Raw genomic sequence first — 17926 nt, forward strand, 5'->3', positions numbered from 1 at the left:
CCTTTCCTCTCCCCCTCGTGTTGCTCTCTGAGAAGTAGAGGGTGTGGGGAAGGCAGAGAGGCAAAGGGTTGATTTGATTTGACCTTTATACTGACTTTTCTTCTTTCCACGGTTAGCAGCGCGTTCGAGCGTTCCGCATCCGAGATATCGAAGATGCGCCGTTGAGCGATGGGACAAAGACGGTTGCTTGGGGTCCAACAACCGCCTCAATCGAGTCGACAACATCTAGGTCGTCCTCTGTTACCGACACCTCAACCCCCACGACCACCATCGACACGACACCCCGCGCCCGACCCATCTCCCGCAGTTTCCTCCCAGTCACAGTCCCCATATCCACCACCTGCTGTCCTTTTTGCTGCCCAAACAACCACAACAACTCCACCACACGTCCCCTATCTCCGTCCTCGGAATCTTGTTCTTCTTCTTCTTTTTCTTTTTCTACGAATCCGGATACCGAAGACGCCAGCTCGACGTCTCCGGCTCCGCCTTCGTATTACACTGATCCTATATCGCCTACTCCCTAAGCACACTAAGCACTTTTTGAGAGATGTTGGGATGAAATGTAGAATGAGGAGATACCTATGATGGAAGAGGAAGGAAGGGAGAGGGGTTGAGTGCTTTGGAAGCCAGTGGCGTTATTGTTAGAGTTGGAATACCCCCTGTTTTTTGTTAGCTTTTCCTTATCGAACTTGATACCCCCCCTCGTTTTCTTCTACTGTCTGCTGTGAGTTATGTGATGAGTGCTTAGATTGGTCAGGATGTTGGTGTGGAGGGACGACCCTAGGATGTTGTAGCTATTCAGCTTCTGGATGTTGCTGTGAGGAATGGTATACGTTTTTTTTCAATCCGTGTTACATAAAAGATGTTATTCCCTATGAATGTCATAGCTAGAGGAAACCTACACTCCATCTCGAGCTTCTGGTCTAAGAGAAAAAGCTTCCTCTTTTCCTTATTATAAACATAATGCACCCTAACTTCAACCCGATACACACACCCACAGAGGCAAAGCACTTTCTCATAGAAAGCCTCGTATTCTTCGTGACAGTTAGAGCATACATTGGAATGGGCATTTGGAGCTTTTCTTAGACTAAAAGAATATGAGTCCCTTTCGCACTCTTTTTTTAAATTTCGCTTCGGTAACGGGGGAGAACAGGCTTGTTTTCTTTTACATATAGCCTCTTTCTTCTACCCAACGATAGACGAGCCTTAAACTTAAGTAAAAGATTGAGCAAACTACATAAAACTCTAGCTAGATATAAATGGTAAGTATGAGATTGAATAATGAGCGATTTGTATAGATGCATAAGAGTAACGTGCTCCAGTGGTGGCGTGGAGCTGTGGAGCAAAGATGTAAAGCATGTTGGACAGGGGACTTGAAGATATTCAGATCAACGAGTTCACACTATAGAGAGCGACAGTACTTCCCAGGCAAATCGTTAAAAACATTCAAGCTCGGAGATGTGGGCGATTGCGTCCTGATTGGCGTCCAATCAGTCGCAAGACATTACTCATATTTCTAGCTCCAGGCTACCCTCTCATCTACCAGGAAGAAGCAATACCCGATTTCCTGTACAGTTTTCCAACAGCCGTTTAATCATGTATCTCCGAGCCGTTCATGCAGAAACATCCATCACGACTTTGCGGAAGCTTATTCGCAATAATCCGCTGGGTGTTCTCACCACAGCCATCCCATCAGAGCATCATCCTTTCATCCTATCAAGCCATGTTCCATGGATTCTAGATGTACAAGATGAAGATAACGAGACTGAGCTTGGCACCCTTCGCGGCCATCTTGCTCGAGCCAACCCACAAAGCAAGACAATGATTAACAACCTCGAGGCCGAGTCCAAACCCAACGGCTCTTTTCTGGAAAAAGAAGTTCTCGTCCTCTTTACAGCAGCAGCGCATCATTACGTAACACCCAAGTTCTACACAGAGACCAAGCCAGACACAGGCAAAGTGGTACCGACGTGGAACTACGCAGCCGCACAGGTCTACGGCAAAGCAAAAATATTCTTCGATTCAAAGGCCCCGGAAACAGGCGCGTTCCTGACGAAACAGATACATGATCTGTCCGAGCATGCCGAGGCATCCATCATGGGTTTCGACGGCAAGGAAGGCAGGCAAGACGCCTGGAAAGTGAGGGATGCGCCGGAAAGTTACATTGGGTTGCTACAGAAAGCCATTATTGGCATTGAAATCAAGATTGATCGGCTCGAAGGCAAGTTCAAGATGAGCCAAGAGAGTACCAAGGGCGACCGCGAAGGCGTTGTCAAAGGCTTTCTGGCATTAGAGTCGGAGGTCGGCAGTGAGATGGCCAGCCTAGTGAAGGCCAGAGGAGAGTTAAAGGATGCCGAAGCACACAAGTAGTTTAAAGTGGAAAATCAATCAAGGTTTTGCTTCTTTCGGTACTATAGAAGATCAGAAAGCAGCAGCACTGTTCGCTAGACCAATTTGTCGGGTCCCACAATCGAGAATGAATATATCAAGCAAATGCTTGCTGGGAATCACATGCGCAGTTCAAAGTCTTAACAAAAGTCTTTTCTTTCTTTCTTATGTTGAGGAGGTTGCTTAAAGCTTCTCATCTCATGTGTATTATTCGTATTTACAAATGTAAAAGATGGCTTGCAAGGCAAGAGAGAATGGCGTTTGCATATACAATCTATCAAGGCCGAATGAGCCGGCGAGATGCGCGCACATCTGGCGATAGGCCGCGCAAGGTCGCCACGAGCTCGTCAGCTGCTGCTTCCAGATTGCTAGCCACACAAGGCTCCAGTGCATCTAGAATAAACAGAACGCGAGTTGTCGAATCGCTTATACCAGTTCGTGAGCACTGGCGCCAGTTCCAGCGACGGCAGGTCACTCCTGCATTCGTCACACCACACAACCTCTCCAGCTGGCGGATGCTCTGTAAATTTTCTCGCCAGCTGCAGAGGTCTCGAACGCTTCCTGGCCGGTAGCCCGAATCAACAATGGAAGTCCGCTGTACTTGTCCAAGTCCTCCCCGCCAAAAGGAATCTGGTACTTGACTGAAATCGCATTGTAAATGTCAGTCAGCCGGTTGACGCGCGGTAACCCGCCCTCTGCACGGCGCATCAGGGACTCGAGACAGCACCGCTCTTTCTTTGGCTTAGCCCCAAAACTCTTGTACTATGCTTTCCGCCACGCGGCCATGTGCGGGATCTCCGTGACTGCCTGCTTTTCCAGCACGCCTCGAGCCAACGACTCAGCGTCTTGTAGTAGGGCTTCGCTCCTAGCATCGCTCGCATCATGCGGAATGCCTTTGACGATCACGAGTAGGGCACTTACCCTCTTCTCCCCCTTCGTACTCTCCTGACTTACCTTAACCTCTTCCTCTTTCAAACCGCCTACTCGCAATGGCACTGTAAATAATAGAATAAGGACTTTGGTGTCTAGGAAAGATGGGGGGTTAGGTTTGGAGGATGTAGAGAGGTTAGTCGATCATCGTTTTTGCTTTCTGGCTTAGCGCGAGCGAGATAGCTACAGAGAATACTAAGTTCTACTTCACTACCCTTTATCTTATACGTCTAGAATCTAGAGGATATACTTGGTAAATATAAGGTATAAGAGACGTTATATTTTTTTTTTTTAGATAGCTAAGCTTCTAAGCTACGTAGCCATCTATATAATAACTCTCTCTCTTCTCTCTCTCTCTCTCTCTCTCTCTCTCTACTTAGCTAGAGCAAAACGATGGTGCCTATTAGAATTTAGGGTGGTCCAAGGCGAACACACCGAGGATTCTTAATTTTCCAAAAGGCCGCCTGGAAAACGTAGTTGGGGGGGAATTAACCGGAATACCCATATCCACGACCCTCGGCCCAGTTACTTTTGTAAGGATCGTGAGAGACGACAACGTTGCCGGTTACGGGATCAACGTCGTACCATCCATTAGCAGCTTGCTTGACGCAATTGTTCCACCAGTTTTTACCACTCAACCCATCGGGGCTAATAGAGATGCACTTCAATATGATTAGCAATATTTCTTAATAATTGGGAAAGTTCATGTTCCTTACTCGGCCTTTGCCGTTATCGTAGTTTGCCTATTAAGAATTGTTAACAAGTACACTTTAAAAGTTTTGTTTAGTTTTTTTAGCTTTCACTTACAAGACCCTTGTAGTTGTTGATACAGTTTTGCTGGGTAAGCTGCCAGTCATATTTGAGACTGCGGTCGCTGTCGATGAAGCGGCCGTCAATCTGAACATTGCTTACCTGAAAATTAAGTTTAATCTAATAGCTAGATTGTATTTCGTCGCCTTTGGGGGCAGCCTGGACCGAAGGCAGCATAGCGAGAGCAGCCGTAAGAAGGATGAAGGAGTACATGGTAGTAGTATGCTTTTTTGGTCAATTCTGTTGAAGATATCGTGATGAATGTTAGAAGAAGGAGCAAAAACGGGCGAAGCTTTATACCTTTCTCACACTTCTTCTTGTGAGAGAACTACCGTACACTTTTTCATTTGCTTAGATTTTTTAATACCGCACGATAAAAGATTTTTTTCTGTATTATGTGAGATAGAGTCACACCGTCTTCAGAAAGATAATGTAAGAAGTGACGTCAGTAGCAACGAAAGTACTCATAGTAAGTCGGTGCCAAAAGGAGGACCTAAGTCTATCTGGGTATAACCCTAAACACAAGGACCGATTTGTAGGTCAGCTTGAGGTAAATATCTATACATTTCAGGTTTAGATAGAGCCTGTTGGGGATACTTCAAAGCTGACGAAACGGAAATTACATATCCTCCCGAGTATGAATACTTATATGATAAGGACCGATTCTTAGGTCAGCTCGAGTTAACAATCTGTACCATTTTAGGAAATAATATGTACCATTTTAAGTTCAGATGGAGCTTTTTTTTTCAAGGTTCTCTAAAGCTGACAAAATGGAGATCACATATCCGTCCTATTATGGATTACTTTGGTCCTCCAAGGTACCTGAGAAATACGAAAAGCATCAGATGTGGAGCCTCGCATAACCGCAAGCAATTTCCGTCTTAGTGTTTCTTACTCTGATTTACTATTGATCGAGCCTTCTTATCTTTGCCTAGCAGTATAAAAAAGAGTCACTGTCACTGACTCTTTTGCTGCAGAGCTTGTTCACCAAACAAAACTCACAAACTTCAATTGCTCCACCCTGACAAACCAACCCAAACACCATGCATATCTTTCACCGTTTTCTCATCCTTCTATCCACCATGGCCTTTCTGGCCCAATGCACGCCAATCAACAATCTCATCCCACGAGGAGCTTGTTACAGCGGCACATCCGCCATAGTGGCTCCTCCGGCGCCTCTCCCACCAGTCGATATCAACATCACGCCAAACATCCAAAACGCAAACGACATCACACTCGTTCCTTGGACCGAGGGAACCGGAACTCCAGGCCACAGGTGGCGATGGAGGGCTGCAGGAATGCGCGGAGGTCCCATTGTCGAAATGCAGCTGTACGGCTGGTACGGTGCTCACGCCGAACTGCGCATGACGGCTCCCCGCACCGCAAACAGGCCAGCCATCGATGTGACTCCGAATGAAAATGTCAATGGTGGTGGATTGGACGGTTGGGGAGAAGTCTTGTGCCTCAACGCTATGAACTTTCAACGTGGAGACATGACTTATGTTCTTCACGTTTCTATTGGTAAGTTCCTTTCTTTCTTTCTTTTTTGGCAAGGCGATCAAAGTTATACATCTACAAACAGAAAACTAAATATAAATACTAGGAAATATGTACCCGAACCTACGCTGAGGAGTTTCATAAAGTTATCATCCCCCTCTCCACCATAGGACCACCATGGAAAGCCAAGTTAAAGATATAGGGGAATAATAATTATCCGTCGCTGCTTAGAAGCAACGCTATTAGTACTTTATAATACTACAAACGTAGTAGTAGAAGAATCCATAGCTCTTGCGTTATACAACTTCATGTGCACCTCTACCTCGCATAATTTTGATATTTTATCGAATCTATAAATGCTTTCTTTCAATTTGCGTAATGTTTGCTTCAAGTTGATGGATATCCAGATATTATTCATAGTGATTTTCGTTGGGTTGGGGTGAGGTGTAGTTGGGTGTCGAGCAATGTGATTGGTCAAGGGACAAAATTTAGTGCTTACTTGGCGCAAGGGACTGCAAAGATGTTCGCACCTCCTGGAGGCGATCCCAACAGGCTTGACTATAATCTGTTTAATTATTCGTGAGACAGGTAGTGTAAAAAGAGAAGACAGCTTCTCTGATCATAAGCACATGTTATCAACATCGGTGGATGTACTTACCGGAAAACCAGCTTGTATAATCATACCCCAATTAGGAAATCATGTTGGAAAAACACAAAAAAAGTAAACACCATTCACAGTTTCATAAAATCACAAAGCACAGGTAAGAGGTAAGCAGAAATATTGATGACAGAAGTTTATTGGTATCTCGTGTCGATTAAGTCATGCTATTATCGTGAAAGTAGCGAGAGACGCAGTGCTCATCGCTTAACCCATAGTGGTATCGTTCTGGATCTGCACTTGGTGTTAGCGTAGGCCCATGAAGTGGAGTAGTCGCCATGGCAGTAAAAAACGTACCGAAGTGAAATGTCGAGCTAGTAGCAAAACACCTTAGATGGATCGCTTGTTGGCCTCGGCAGCGCCATCGTGCTTCTCCTGATTGATCTTGTCGCTGGCGGCGTTGAGTCCACCAGAGATGCGGTCGCCAATGCTGTCCTGTCCGGGGACGTTGCCCTTGGCCTGCTGCTTGTTGGCCTCCTTGTTGGCCTCAGCAGTGGAGCCCTGGATGCTCTCAGAGACGTAGTTGGCGGCGTTCTTGACAGAGTTGACGGCCTGGCCGACGATGCCCTCGTTGGGAGCGTTGGCGTTGGGAGCAGACATTTTGATTGGAAGGTTGGTTGGGGGGGTTTGGTTTGAGTGTGAGGAAGTAGATGTGAGTGTTGCAAGGTTGATTGTAGTGTGATGAGGGATAGATGGAGGGTGGGTAAGGGTGGTATTTAAGTCAAAGAAGGCGTAGGTGAGAGCAAGCGGCTAGTGAGAGAAGCAAAGCAGTGACGTATGTTTGTTTGGGTTTGGGGGGCCAGGCTACGTCACTGGGCAAGCGCATTGTGGGTGAGGGAAGGCGGGAGGGAGGCTAGCGTCGGTGGGAGCTGAAGGGCCAGACCATGGCAGTGCACGAGTGGGGGCGAGGCCCGCTGGCTGCAGACAGCCCAAAGGGAGCAAATGGCAAAACAGTTGAGGGGTGCTTATTTGGTGAGATGCCACTGTAGATCGTCGAATCTGATGCGAATCGCGTCATGGGGGTTTTGTGGTGCGTGCTAGCGCATTTGCCGTGTACCTGGTTGGCGCCCCGCTGCTGCCCCTCTACTGACGTCACTGCATTCAGCCGCGGCTTTGCATCTGCATCAAACACTGCACTGCCAGCTGCGCTGCAACACAAACCAGCACGCAATCGCCTGCCCCAAAGAGGCCACCTATTCTTGCCTGTCACGCGGACCCCCAGCTCGTCAATCTCCTCCTAGACGCATGCGGCTACCGTGGGTGCACGCCGTGTAGCTGTTGGTATGCAGGGCGCTCTCTACCTTGAGAAGGCGTTGCTTTCCGACCGACACCGACGCGTCCTTTACTCGTACTGTGGCCCCTTTGCTGCTTGCATGTGAAAACGCTCCCTGAAACAAGCAATGACCTGCGAATGCACCCACAAGGGACCAACCCAGGAGCCTCAGATCTGTCGACGTCATCTGCGGACCTAATCGAGATCGCTTTTACGTCTTCTTCGGCTTACATACTTGCATACATACAGAGTCTGACTAGTCTGCGGGATATATACAACGCAAACGCATCTTCATCCGCAATGCCACCCGGCCAAGCTTTGTTGCATCGTGCAAATCATGCGTGATTGACGCCACTAGCTTCCTTCCCATCCCAGCGTGACCTGGCATCTTCGTAAAGCGGGGGAAGCACTTGTAGTTTGCCGTGTTTGCGCCATCGTATAGGCCACCTTGTGCGTCCTGCTAACGCCATGGGGGCTAGCAGCCTTTTGCTTGCCCCTTTTACCTACTCGACCAAGATTTTATCCTCTACATTTCCTGCTGCAACATGTCGCCCCCTCATCACCCTTGGGCTAGATGGTGCTTCGTCTTCTCCGGTAGTCCCGCACTTGGTTGGGCAGAGCTCAGTGGCGGGGGATGAAGGCTCCGTTTCATCTTCGTCACAAGAGCTTACCTCTGTGTAAAGAGTGTCCACAGTACGCTTATTGCATACCCACTCGCCACATCCCTCGATTGAACCTTGGGCTTCAACACCTGCTTGCTCATCCAGGGCTTCGAGTTGTACCCTCTCTGCTCCTTTTGGGTTCAACGGGCCTCGGTCGTGTCCATTACACTTGATTCTTCCAAAGTCTTTGATCAAATAACCCTCGCTTTATCTCGATTGAAAATTTGCGGCAATGTGTTGGCAATGTCATTTTGATACTGGAAATTGACACTACTCCTTGGGATCGGCTCCTAGGATCATGCTGCCATATATCTTGGCTTCGCATGTCGTCTTCCTGCCGCCTGATGAATGTCACCTCTCAACCGACTGGCTCAGATAAACTCTGTCGTCCATTCCCTATCCAGTCTATCATCTCGGCCAAAGGATGGTGCGAACTGCGGGGCGCATGCACGCTCGGACAACATCGATATTGATTCATCCGACTGCAAAACTGGGCTCAAATACCTCCAATCACTGCACCGATCGACGTGGCCTTGTGACACTCTGCTGCTTTACTCCAAACCCGCAAGCCCCGGATTCAATCCCAACCTTTGCTTTTGGAGCCCAAGCCGACGACCTCGGCTACTACTACTCTCACGTCCCATATCACATCACCCACATCTGTCGACTCATCTCAGTCACGCCACACGGGGGGATCCATGGATTCGATGAATGAGATTAATTGCTACTGTGAGCAGTTTGTCTAAAGCCTCTATAGTACCAAAAAAAAGTGTATACAAGAAAGTCTGAAGGAAGGGTAGGAAAGGAATCGTGGCAGCGCCTGGTCCAGCAAGCCCGCTGTCGCTCGTGCATGCTTCCGCCAACTGGGTATCGTAGCTTTAAAGAATGGTACAATGGGGCCGGTGAGCCTTGCGCTTTGGCCGTCCCGTGTGGGTTCTGTTTCTGGGACCACCAGGCCTTGGGGAATCCGGTGGGGCCATGCGCGTTCGTTCGGTCTGGTCTTTGCGGATGATTTGCCTGCAGAGGTCGACAAAGGCCTCGTCGACATTGGCTCTCCTTCGCGCACTGGTTTCGAAATATGGGACGTTCCATTCACGCGATATGGCAAATGCTCGCGGGCGCGGTACAGCACGGTCGTCTTCTAGGTCCGACTTGTTGCCAATAAGAACCATGGGTACGTTACTGTCTTCCTTGATCCGTCGTATCTGCTCACGTAGCTCGGCAAGCTCCCAAAAGGAAGATTCTGATGTGATGCTGAAGACCAAAAGGAATCCCTGGCCAGTTTTCATGTACAGTTCTCTGCGTCGGTGTAAGTTTTGATGTTTACCCAGTAGGGGTAATAGGAAACTCTACCTCATGGCAGCTGTTACCGTGTTAGTATTGGGTCCACGTGAGGTGGGGCTATATATGTAATCACTTACTAAACTGCTCTGTGCCGGCGGTGTCCAAGATCTCGAGAATAACATGACGGCCCTGGGGAGAGTGGGTCAGTGAAGAAAACTGGCTAGTAGTGATTGTGAGTACCCACGTCTACTTCGAGGACCTTTCGGTACGAGTCCTCGATGGTGGGATCATAGCTCTCTATCCACACATTTTGCACAAACTGGGCTGTAGGGAAGTCAGGTCAGCATGTCTGGCAGGCAGGCAGGGTTTGAGGGGGTAGAGTTGAGGCAAGAACGTACCTGTTAGGCAGCTTTTTCCGACTCCACCTGGAGCGCCACCGCCGTCAGTCGAGTTCTAGTTGCTGATCACGTTTTCGCTAGCTTACCGGAACCCAGGACGACTATGTGGTACTCGCGTTGCGACATGCTTCAGAGGAGCTGGAGGGATTGTCGCGAGGTTGGGGAAGAGATTTAGCGGCGAGAGGCAAGCTTTGTTACCCTGTGTGGCGGTGTGCTGCGCGGGTTGTGGTGTGGCACAGATGGAGGAGCTTGTCAAAGGCGCCGCGTTGCTCAGACACGGCGTAGGTGTGTACCAGCGATCTGAGTCGGGGCGGTGCGCGTTGTACTGGGCTGGGAGCCAACCACACTTGTCAGCGCATGTATTGCTAAACCCAGGTGGCGTCCAATCAGACAAAAGCAGCCTCGAATACTCGCGTCAACAAGCCATTGAGGCGACTGGACGGCATGCAGGTGGTCCGGAAAGTTTGTGTAACTCACATGGGCAATGCGCGAGGCTGGGCCTGGATGGGGGGGGGACAGAGTTTTTTTTTTTGCTTCTCTGCAAGTCACGTGCAGGACGGGGGAAGCGGACAGGATAAGGATAGCAGCAGAGAGCAGGATAGGCAGGACGGAGCAGCAGCGACAATTGGGGAACAGCGAGGATGATTAGGAAGGAGGGACCAAGGGGACATGGATGCAGCAGAAGCAGACGCAGACGCAGACGCAGCAGGCTGGCTAGGGCTTAGCAGAAGATATGGCGGATAACGTGGTGCGTGGCGGCGTCGGTTGCCAGCGAGGCTGCCGTGCGCTCTCGGCTCTGGGGTGCAGCCCGTCCAGGCCGCGGAACAGCCAGAACAGACACAAAGGGCCGGGGCGAGGTTGTATTGGGGGGCCTGCGGGGTGGGGGTGGTTTGGTTTGGTTTGGTGTGGTTTGGTGGGAGAGGATCAAGGGTGGTGATAAGTGAAGCGGCGGTTGGGCGGTTTGGGGTTTGGGGAGAGGCGAGGGGGAAGGGCAGGACAAAAGCAATCCCATCACCATGATAAAGCTGTGGCCGTCAAGCAGCCAGCCGCGAAACCGACCCGGCCTGGCGGGACACAGGCGCCCCGATTGACGGTAGCGTCGTGGGCAGTTGACTCGCTGCCCCATTGACCACACTCAGCACCCAAGACACCCAAGATGCCCCCCCTCCCCCCATCCCATCCCATCCACCCCCGGTCTGCCACGACGGCTTGACACGCCGGCGCCCGTTGCAACGGCTGGGTTGTTATGTCTCTGTATGTGTGTGTGTGTGTATGCTCGGTATGTATGCGTGGGGAGCATGTGTAGATACATGGTTATGTATACACGCACACACATGGACATGTACAACCCACATCCATATCCACATCCACAGGCACAAGCAAAGCAATCATGGTTGGCGAGGCTGCGAACCCAAGGCGGTGCCGGCCCCTGGTGCCAACACGGACTGCGACTCCGAAGCCATAGCGGTGGAGCTCGCGTGGTGCCGCCGCCGCCGGAACAATCGACCTGACGCCGTGGATGCGCTTCTAGCGTCGAAGCCGACAAGGCCCAACCCAGACGCAACACTACACCACTCGCACCATAGTCGACAGTCGCCCAAGGCCATTCCACCCGCTGGTCCCTATGCTCGCCTCCAAATTGACTTTGGCTGCCACCATGACCAGCGCCAACACCAGCACGGGCATCTGCACGACAAATACCCACAGGGGCTACCTGCCGCCGCCGCCGCTGCTGCTGACTGACTGACCGACTTACTGATCGACTGACTGACTGCCATCCTCAACCCGTGAATGATTGATTGATTGATTGAATGGATGCATCCGGAGCAGTCCCCTGCGCACGTGCTTTCCGCACTGATCACGTGATGCCCAAATCGTACCCGTACGCTGACCGCAGCGGTCCCAACCTCGACCAGCTGCGCTGCTACCCCACCATACAATGCGTCTCCATGCTGCCCTCGCCCTCGCAGCATGCCTTGCCCCGGCCGCGGCTGTCTTCGAGGACGAAGCCCATCACATTGACTTCCACTACGCCCTGCTAGGCCTCCCCAAGCATGATGCCACCTTCTTCCAAAAGCCCTACCCTGGCTCAAAGGCCTCGCTGCTCTATTCGCTATCCGATAATAACACCGTCGCCGCAATCAATCCAAAGGACGGTGCTCTAGTATGGCGCCATTCCCTTCCCGCAGCCGCTGACCGTGTCGCCCATCTGCGTGCCGGCAACGAGCAAGACACCGTCATCAGCGCCCTCGGCCAACGCGTCGTCGCATGGAGTGCCTCCGACGGCCGCCTCGTCTGGGAGACTAGCACCCCCTCTGCCCGCGTTGAAGATCTGGAGATACTCGAGCAGGAGGATGGCATGTCAATCGATGCAGCAAAAGACCCTCTCGTCCTGCTGGCCACCGACGCTGGTCTCAGCGTCAAGAGGCTTGATGGAAAGACTGGGCAGGCCAAGTGGACACACGAGGATACAAGGTAGGCAATACCATTGTCTTGTGCCCAAAAAAAACACCGACTAACTCAATGACAGCGGAGACACGCCATTCCAGCTCTCGACCTCGCCAACCACAATCTACTACATCGCCCTCCACACGCCTGTGCTCGGTGCCTCCAAGCTGCGAATCACCTCGCTGAGCCCCATAACAGGAAAGAAGCTCGACCAGTACACACTAAACTCCGACGCCGAAATATCCTCCCGTGACCGTATCCTGTTTGCAGGAGCCAATACTGCTGCCCCGCTGCTGGTGTGGACCGACAAGGCGAACAAGGTGTTGAAGGTGAACATCATAGGCACAAAGGCCGTGTCTAGCTTTCCGACCCCAGAAAATGTCGCCGTAGAGAGCATCGTGCTTCACGCTCCTAGCCATGTCAACTCTCGCGCCCACTTCCTCGTCGAGTACCAAACCGCCGTTGGTCACCTGGCCGAGGTGTTCCACGTCGACCTAAAGAAGAACACCGTCTCCAAGGCCTATATCCTGCCAGAGCTCAAGATAAAGGGAACCTTTTCCACGAGCACTTCAGACGCAAACGTATACTTTACCAGAATCACAGAAGAGGAAATGATGGTCTTTTCATCCGTCTCAAACGACCTCTTGGGCCGCTGGAGCGTAAAGAGCTCGCCCGCACTTGCCGGTGCCCACCCTGTTCATGCGCAATCCGAGGTTGTCGTACGAGATGCCACTGCAAGCGCTATCAGATCGTCGGTCCTCTATTCCAACGGGCAGTGGGCTCTTCTCCGAAATGACGACTTGGCTTGGACAAGACCAGAGTTTCTCGCACGGACTGTATCTGCGGTATGGGCTGACCTTCCTGAACAAGAGGCCCTAGCGCAAGCGCTTGCAGACGAAAGTCATCGCAACCTAGTCTCGGCTTACATGCACCGCGTACAAAGACACATTCAAGACTTGAAGCATTTTCCAGCTTGGGTGCAGGGACTACCCCAGCGACTCCTCGGTAGCGTCATTGGGCAGACCAAAGAGACGACAATCGGTGAAATCCAGCAAGACACATTTGGGTTCCACAAACTCGTTGTTGTTGCCACTGATACAGGACGTCTTGCTGCACTTGATGTTGGCTCGCGGGGTAAGATTATGTGGAATGTTGATCTTGGCAAACTCGCACCTATCAACGACTTTCAACATCCTCGCCTCAAGGCCCATAGCGGCTATGTCCAAGTCAAGGATGCTGTGTCCGAGAAGTCATTGGTCATCAACTCTACCACAGGTAGCCTTGTTTCGCCTGCGAATGTGAAGCTTGAAACTCCGTTGGTCTCTGAGGGACAAACCCTTGTAGCATTCACGTTTGTAGATGGAACACTCAGAGGCTATCTACAGAATCAGCCCAGCTCTGAGCCAGTGTGGAGCTTCCGTCCTGCTGGGGAGGAGCGGATCGTCAACTATGTCGCTCGACCTGTCAAAGACCCCGTTGCCTCTATCGGTAAGGTGCTCGGCGACCGAAGGGTGCTGTACAAATACCTCAACCCCAACCTAGTTTTGGTCACGACAGTTGTTGACTCGACACGGTCTGCGTCCGTTTACTTGCTCGACTCTGCCTCGGGACAGTTGTTGCATACCGTGTCGCATAATGGCGTCGACACTTCTCGGCCCATTCCGGCCACCATCTCGGAGAATTGGTTCACATATGCGCTGACCATTGATGCGGGTTCGGATTCGGCTTCACGTGGTCACCAGCTTATTGTCTCTGATCTTTACGAGTCCCCGCTCCCCGACGACAGAGGTCCACTTGGCGCCTTCTCCAACTCGTCGACAGTACAGCCTTTGGATGCACCCGGCGATGCTGTGCGACCTTGGGTCGTATCCCAAAGCTACCAAGTGCCAGCTGAAATCTCGCACATGACCGTGACACAAACCAAGCAGGGAATTACTAGCCGCGAGCTCCTCGTCACCGTCCCCTCCATCAACTCCATCATCGGCATTCCTCGCTCAGTCATCGATCCCCGCCGACCTATTGGTCGCGACCCTACTGCGCAAGAGCAATCCGAGGGTCTAGTCAAGTACGCACCTCTTATCAACTTTGACCCCAAGTGGCACCTTACCCACAAGTACGAGGTGATTGGAATCAAGGAGATTATCACCAGTGAAAGCGGACTTGAAAGTACCAGTCTGGTGTTTGCATATGGCCACGACATCTTCGGAACAAGGGTTGCGCCTAGTTTTGCGTTTGATGTGCTCGGCAAGGGATTCAACAAGATTTCCATGTTGTTGACTGTGGTGGGATTGTTTGTTGGTGTCTTGTTCGTTGCACCTTTGGTGAGTAATCCTTTTTCTGTGTATACATGATGGTGGCGGTTTGCTAACAGAGTTTTGTAGGTGAGGAGAAAGCAGATTAACACTCTGTGGACGATATGAGGAAAGCATGCAGGCGAGCTTTGGAAATAGTGTAATGTTGGAATCGTATTTAGAGGCTTGATCTCCACATAGAATATGGAGCAGTCAGTCCACCTACTGTGGATGATAGAGTCATGATGAGTCAGGTAAGACCTGACAAACGTAGTATCTAGGCAAGCGCATTTAGGGCACTTGGTAAAAAGTCTTTGAGCCACAGGGTATGTGGACTCAGTGCAAGACCTGGTGTAAAAAAGAAATCACATCCAAAACCTGCGGTTTTTCCAGTCAACAATCCAATTGCAACTCGCTGCTAACTTGGTGAATATATAACGGCAATCCCCTGTATCCCTCTCCCAAACGTCTCTCTCTAGTCCACACTCTTAACAAAAACCCTTAACCCCTTACTCTCCAAACTCGTAATGGGAATAAAAAAATCATGTCCGACCTCGACTTCTTTCACACTACTCTCAAACAATTCGTACTTGAACCGGCGAAACATCATGCCGAGGACTAGATACATCTCCGTCCACGCGAGCGTAACACCCAGACACGCTCTCGTGCCGCGACCAAAGGATACCATGAAGCGATCCAAGGGCAAGCCATCGGGGGTACGCGGATCGCCGAGCCAGCGCTCGGGGATGAAAGCGGTGGAGTCTGGGAAGATGGATGGATCGTGGGAGGAATCGGAGATTGTCATTGACTATTTTTTCATATTAGTATCCAAAAAAAACAACCCCCCCCCCTCTCCAGAAAAAATCCCAGAATCCGACATGCGATTGGGAAGAGGGAAGGAAGAAAGGAGCACGTACAACACAAGTATTGGCGGGGATAACCCAATCTTTATAATGCAGAGGAGTCTTGTGCGTCCTTGGATTTCTGGCCGAAAGACCGTACGACAAGCGTATCGCCTCCATAACCACGGCTTTGAGATACGGCATTTTCTCCAGCACGCTTAGCTCCAAATCGTTCTTGTTGGGAAATGCGGCGACAAGATCGGTATGGAGGCGCTGGTAGATATGTGGTGTGTTGATGATGTGGAAGGTTGCTACGGCGAGTGAAAAAGCGGTTGTTTCGACGCCGCCGCCAAGAATGACTTGGGCTTCTTCGGCGAGGCGCCGGTGGGATTTATCAGATGAGGGTAGTTTGGAGTCGAGGATTTCTTGGAAGATTGTTTTTTTGGCGTCGTTGGATTTGAGGTCTTCGCCGCGGAGGGTGCGGGCGATTAGGGCGCGGTGGTCCTGTTTAACCACCCGGAGGAGTTAGTGCGTGTGTGTGTGTGTGTGTGTGTGTGTGTGTGGGGATGTATGTAAGGTCTTGGACTAGGTTTGCTGGAGCGGGGAATTGGGGAAGGGGGATGTCTCCGAGGAGCTAGGGGGATACAAGGATGTGTATGTGCCGCGTACCTGCTGGAATTTTAGAATGGGTTTTGCGGCGGGCTGCAGCCACCCGGTGATGTAGTCAGGGATAGCGTCCATGATCTGTGTAAAGGGCCCTGGTTAGTGTATGCCATGTCGTGTCGTCAGTGAGTGGGGACCGGGGGGTCCCACAAGGGATTGCCACATGGATATCATCAGTAATCTAAACATAGAGACGTACAGGAAGAATCATGGGGAATTGTGTAGCGAGATGGCCCATGCCGGCAATCTTGGTAAAGGCGTCGTGGAAGGATTCGAATTCAGGATTCTTGAGGTGGTTGTAGTTGAAGCCGAAAAAATAGTCCATGATGATATCGCCAGTCAGGGCGGGAAAGGCATGGGTGAGGTTGAGCGGCTCTGCACGCTCCTCAAACTCTTGCATGCGATGAGCAAGCGTGTCGACATGGCGGTAGATGATGTGGACAAAGTCGATAATGGAACGACGTGAGAACCTACAAAGAAGTGTCAGTTGAACGTTCTCCTCAGTAATAGATTCATGTCATGTTATCCAGCGAGGAACATATGCACGACATACATGGGGGCCAATGCGGCACGTCGTCGCTTATGTGCTTCGGCGTTTACCGTGGCGAGTACACCGTCGGCGACGCCAAATCGCTTGTCCCATCCCTCCTTGTCGAGATGGACGTTCTTGGGATAGAAGTGGTCGAAGAATCGTGAGTCTCGGATATGCAGCTCGTCAGGTGTTACTCTAATAATGGGACCTGCCAGGCTCGGGTTAGTCAAGCGAACCAACGACAGTCGCATGTAGCAAGTCGATGCGGGGGAGGCCAAGTGTTGGTGGCCAAAGTCGCGGCGTACCGTATTGGTCGTGGAGTTTGGATATCTGCTTCGAGTATTGTCCTTTGAGAACTATCTCGTAGTAGCCCTCGTAGAAGCTCGTGACAGCCGCGATCTTAGGCCCGGGAAACTTGGCCAGCGGATGGAGATGGAGGCGATAAAAGGCACGTGCGATCAAATAGACAAGGTACCCAGCGAAGCAAAGGAGCGGTACCGAAGGGAGCACTCGCTCGGTGTCTGTGTTAGTCTGGGATGGCATGGCGGGCTGGCTGCTAGGGCCAAGGGACAACCAGGTTGAAGCATGTGTCGGGACAGGAACGAACGGGCAGAGGACAGGATATTGGGGTCTTTTTGACGACTCCTATGTACGCTGTGCTACGGGGCTATGACCGTGCAGAGCAGGCAAGTGGGTACACGGCATGCATGGGGGGTGGATGGGGTCCATTTTCAGACGGGTGAGCTGACGGATGGAAGCTCACTCTGGCAGGAGGAAGACGAGAGGGGACAGATAGTGATATATGGATCATCGGTGGGTGGGCCAAACGCCCTGCGGCGTGAGACAAGAAGGGACAGAAGAATACATATAATCAATGGGTGGCCAACCGCCCCGCATCGTAAGACGGAGCCTGTGCAGGCTAAAAGCTGAGATGCAGCGGCGTTGGTGGAGTAAGTAGTTATTAGCGGGCGGTGGGTTGGACAGGGGGGTGGGCAGGGAGCAATGGCCCTGGATGCCACGAGACGCCAATGCACGCCTCCCACACATTGTGAGCAGCAACATGGCTGTGGTTGGATCCCAAATGCGGGCGCATGGCACGGCGGATAGCACGACGGATCCCCTTGCTGTGGCCTAGGCGCGCTGCGTCTAGTTGGTCGTATAAGGCCGCTCGCCGTCCAAGACTTGGGTTGAATTAAGTTCGGTCGTCCAGCACATCATACTACTATTACTACCTGGTCTGAGGATACACG

General features: G+C 51.2%; 7 protein-coding genes across 7 annotated transcripts; 3 read left to right on the top strand and 4 right to left on the bottom strand.

Moving 5' to 3' along the window:
• Positions 1–1596: 1596 nt before the first annotated feature.
• On the top strand, positions 1597–2370 carry COCVIDRAFT_86714 (hypothetical protein; the record flags this gene model as incomplete). Its single annotated transcript, XM_014705916.1, has 1 exon — positions 1597–2370. One exon carries the CDS (start codon positions 1597–1599, stop codon positions 2368–2370), a length of 774 nt encoding a protein of 257 aa, XP_014561402.1.
• A 1436-nt stretch (positions 2371–3806) lies between these two features.
• COCVIDRAFT_12130 (hypothetical protein) lies at positions 3807–4341 on the bottom strand (the record flags this gene model as incomplete). The annotated part of the gene is made up of 4 exons (XM_014705771.1): positions 3807–3980; positions 4035–4061; positions 4126–4230; positions 4294–4341. 4 exons carry the CDS (start codon positions 4339–4341, stop codon positions 3807–3809), a joined length of 354 nt encoding a protein of 117 aa, XP_014561257.1.
• Positions 4342–5210: 869 nt separating this feature from the next.
• On the top strand, positions 5211–5757 carry COCVIDRAFT_22705 (hypothetical protein; the record flags this gene model as incomplete). Its single annotated transcript, XM_014705795.1, has 2 exons — positions 5211–5649; positions 5732–5757. The coding sequence occupies 2 exons, from the start codon at positions 5211–5213 to the stop codon at positions 5755–5757; spliced, it is 465 nt and encodes a 154-aa protein (XP_014561281.1).
• An 856-nt stretch (positions 5758–6613) lies between these two features.
• COCVIDRAFT_33754 (hypothetical protein) lies at positions 6614–10026 on the bottom strand (the record flags this gene model as incomplete). Its single annotated transcript, XM_014705917.1, has 7 exons — positions 6614–7033; positions 8228–8229; positions 9168–9515; positions 9640–9691; positions 9747–9826; positions 9901–9927; positions 9987–10026. The coding sequence occupies 7 exons, from the start codon at positions 10024–10026 to the stop codon at positions 6614–6616; spliced, it is 969 nt and encodes a 322-aa protein (XP_014561403.1).
• A 419-nt stretch (positions 10027–10445) lies between these two features.
• On the bottom strand, positions 10446–10832 carry COCVIDRAFT_86805 (hypothetical protein; the record flags this gene model as incomplete). Its single annotated transcript, XM_014705918.1, has 1 exon — positions 10446–10832. A coding segment is annotated over one exon (387 nt), but the record flags the coding sequence as incomplete, so codon positions are not given.
• Positions 10833–11839: 1007 nt separating this feature from the next.
• COCVIDRAFT_87008 (hypothetical protein) lies at positions 11840–14768 on the top strand (the record flags this gene model as incomplete). Its single annotated transcript, XM_014705919.1, has 3 exons — positions 11840–12375; positions 12431–14669; positions 14730–14768. 3 exons carry the CDS (start codon positions 11840–11842, stop codon positions 14766–14768), a joined length of 2814 nt encoding a protein of 937 aa, XP_014561405.1.
• Positions 14769–15114: 346 nt separating this feature from the next.
• COCVIDRAFT_86782 (hypothetical protein) lies at positions 15115–17219 on the bottom strand (the record flags this gene model as incomplete). Its single annotated transcript, XM_014705920.1, has 6 exons — positions 15115–15447; positions 15557–15985; positions 16151–16225; positions 16344–16614; positions 16698–16884; positions 16982–17219. 6 exons carry the CDS (start codon positions 17217–17219, stop codon positions 15115–15117), a joined length of 1533 nt encoding a protein of 510 aa, XP_014561406.1.
• Positions 17220–17926: the final 707 nt, after the last annotated feature.

This window comes from Bipolaris victoriae (assembly GCF_000527765.1).
Source record: "Bipolaris victoriae FI3 unplaced genomic scaffold scaffold_6, whole genome shotgun sequence".
Taxonomy (NCBI): domain Eukaryota; kingdom Fungi; phylum Ascomycota; class Dothideomycetes; order Pleosporales; family Pleosporaceae; genus Bipolaris; species Bipolaris victoriae.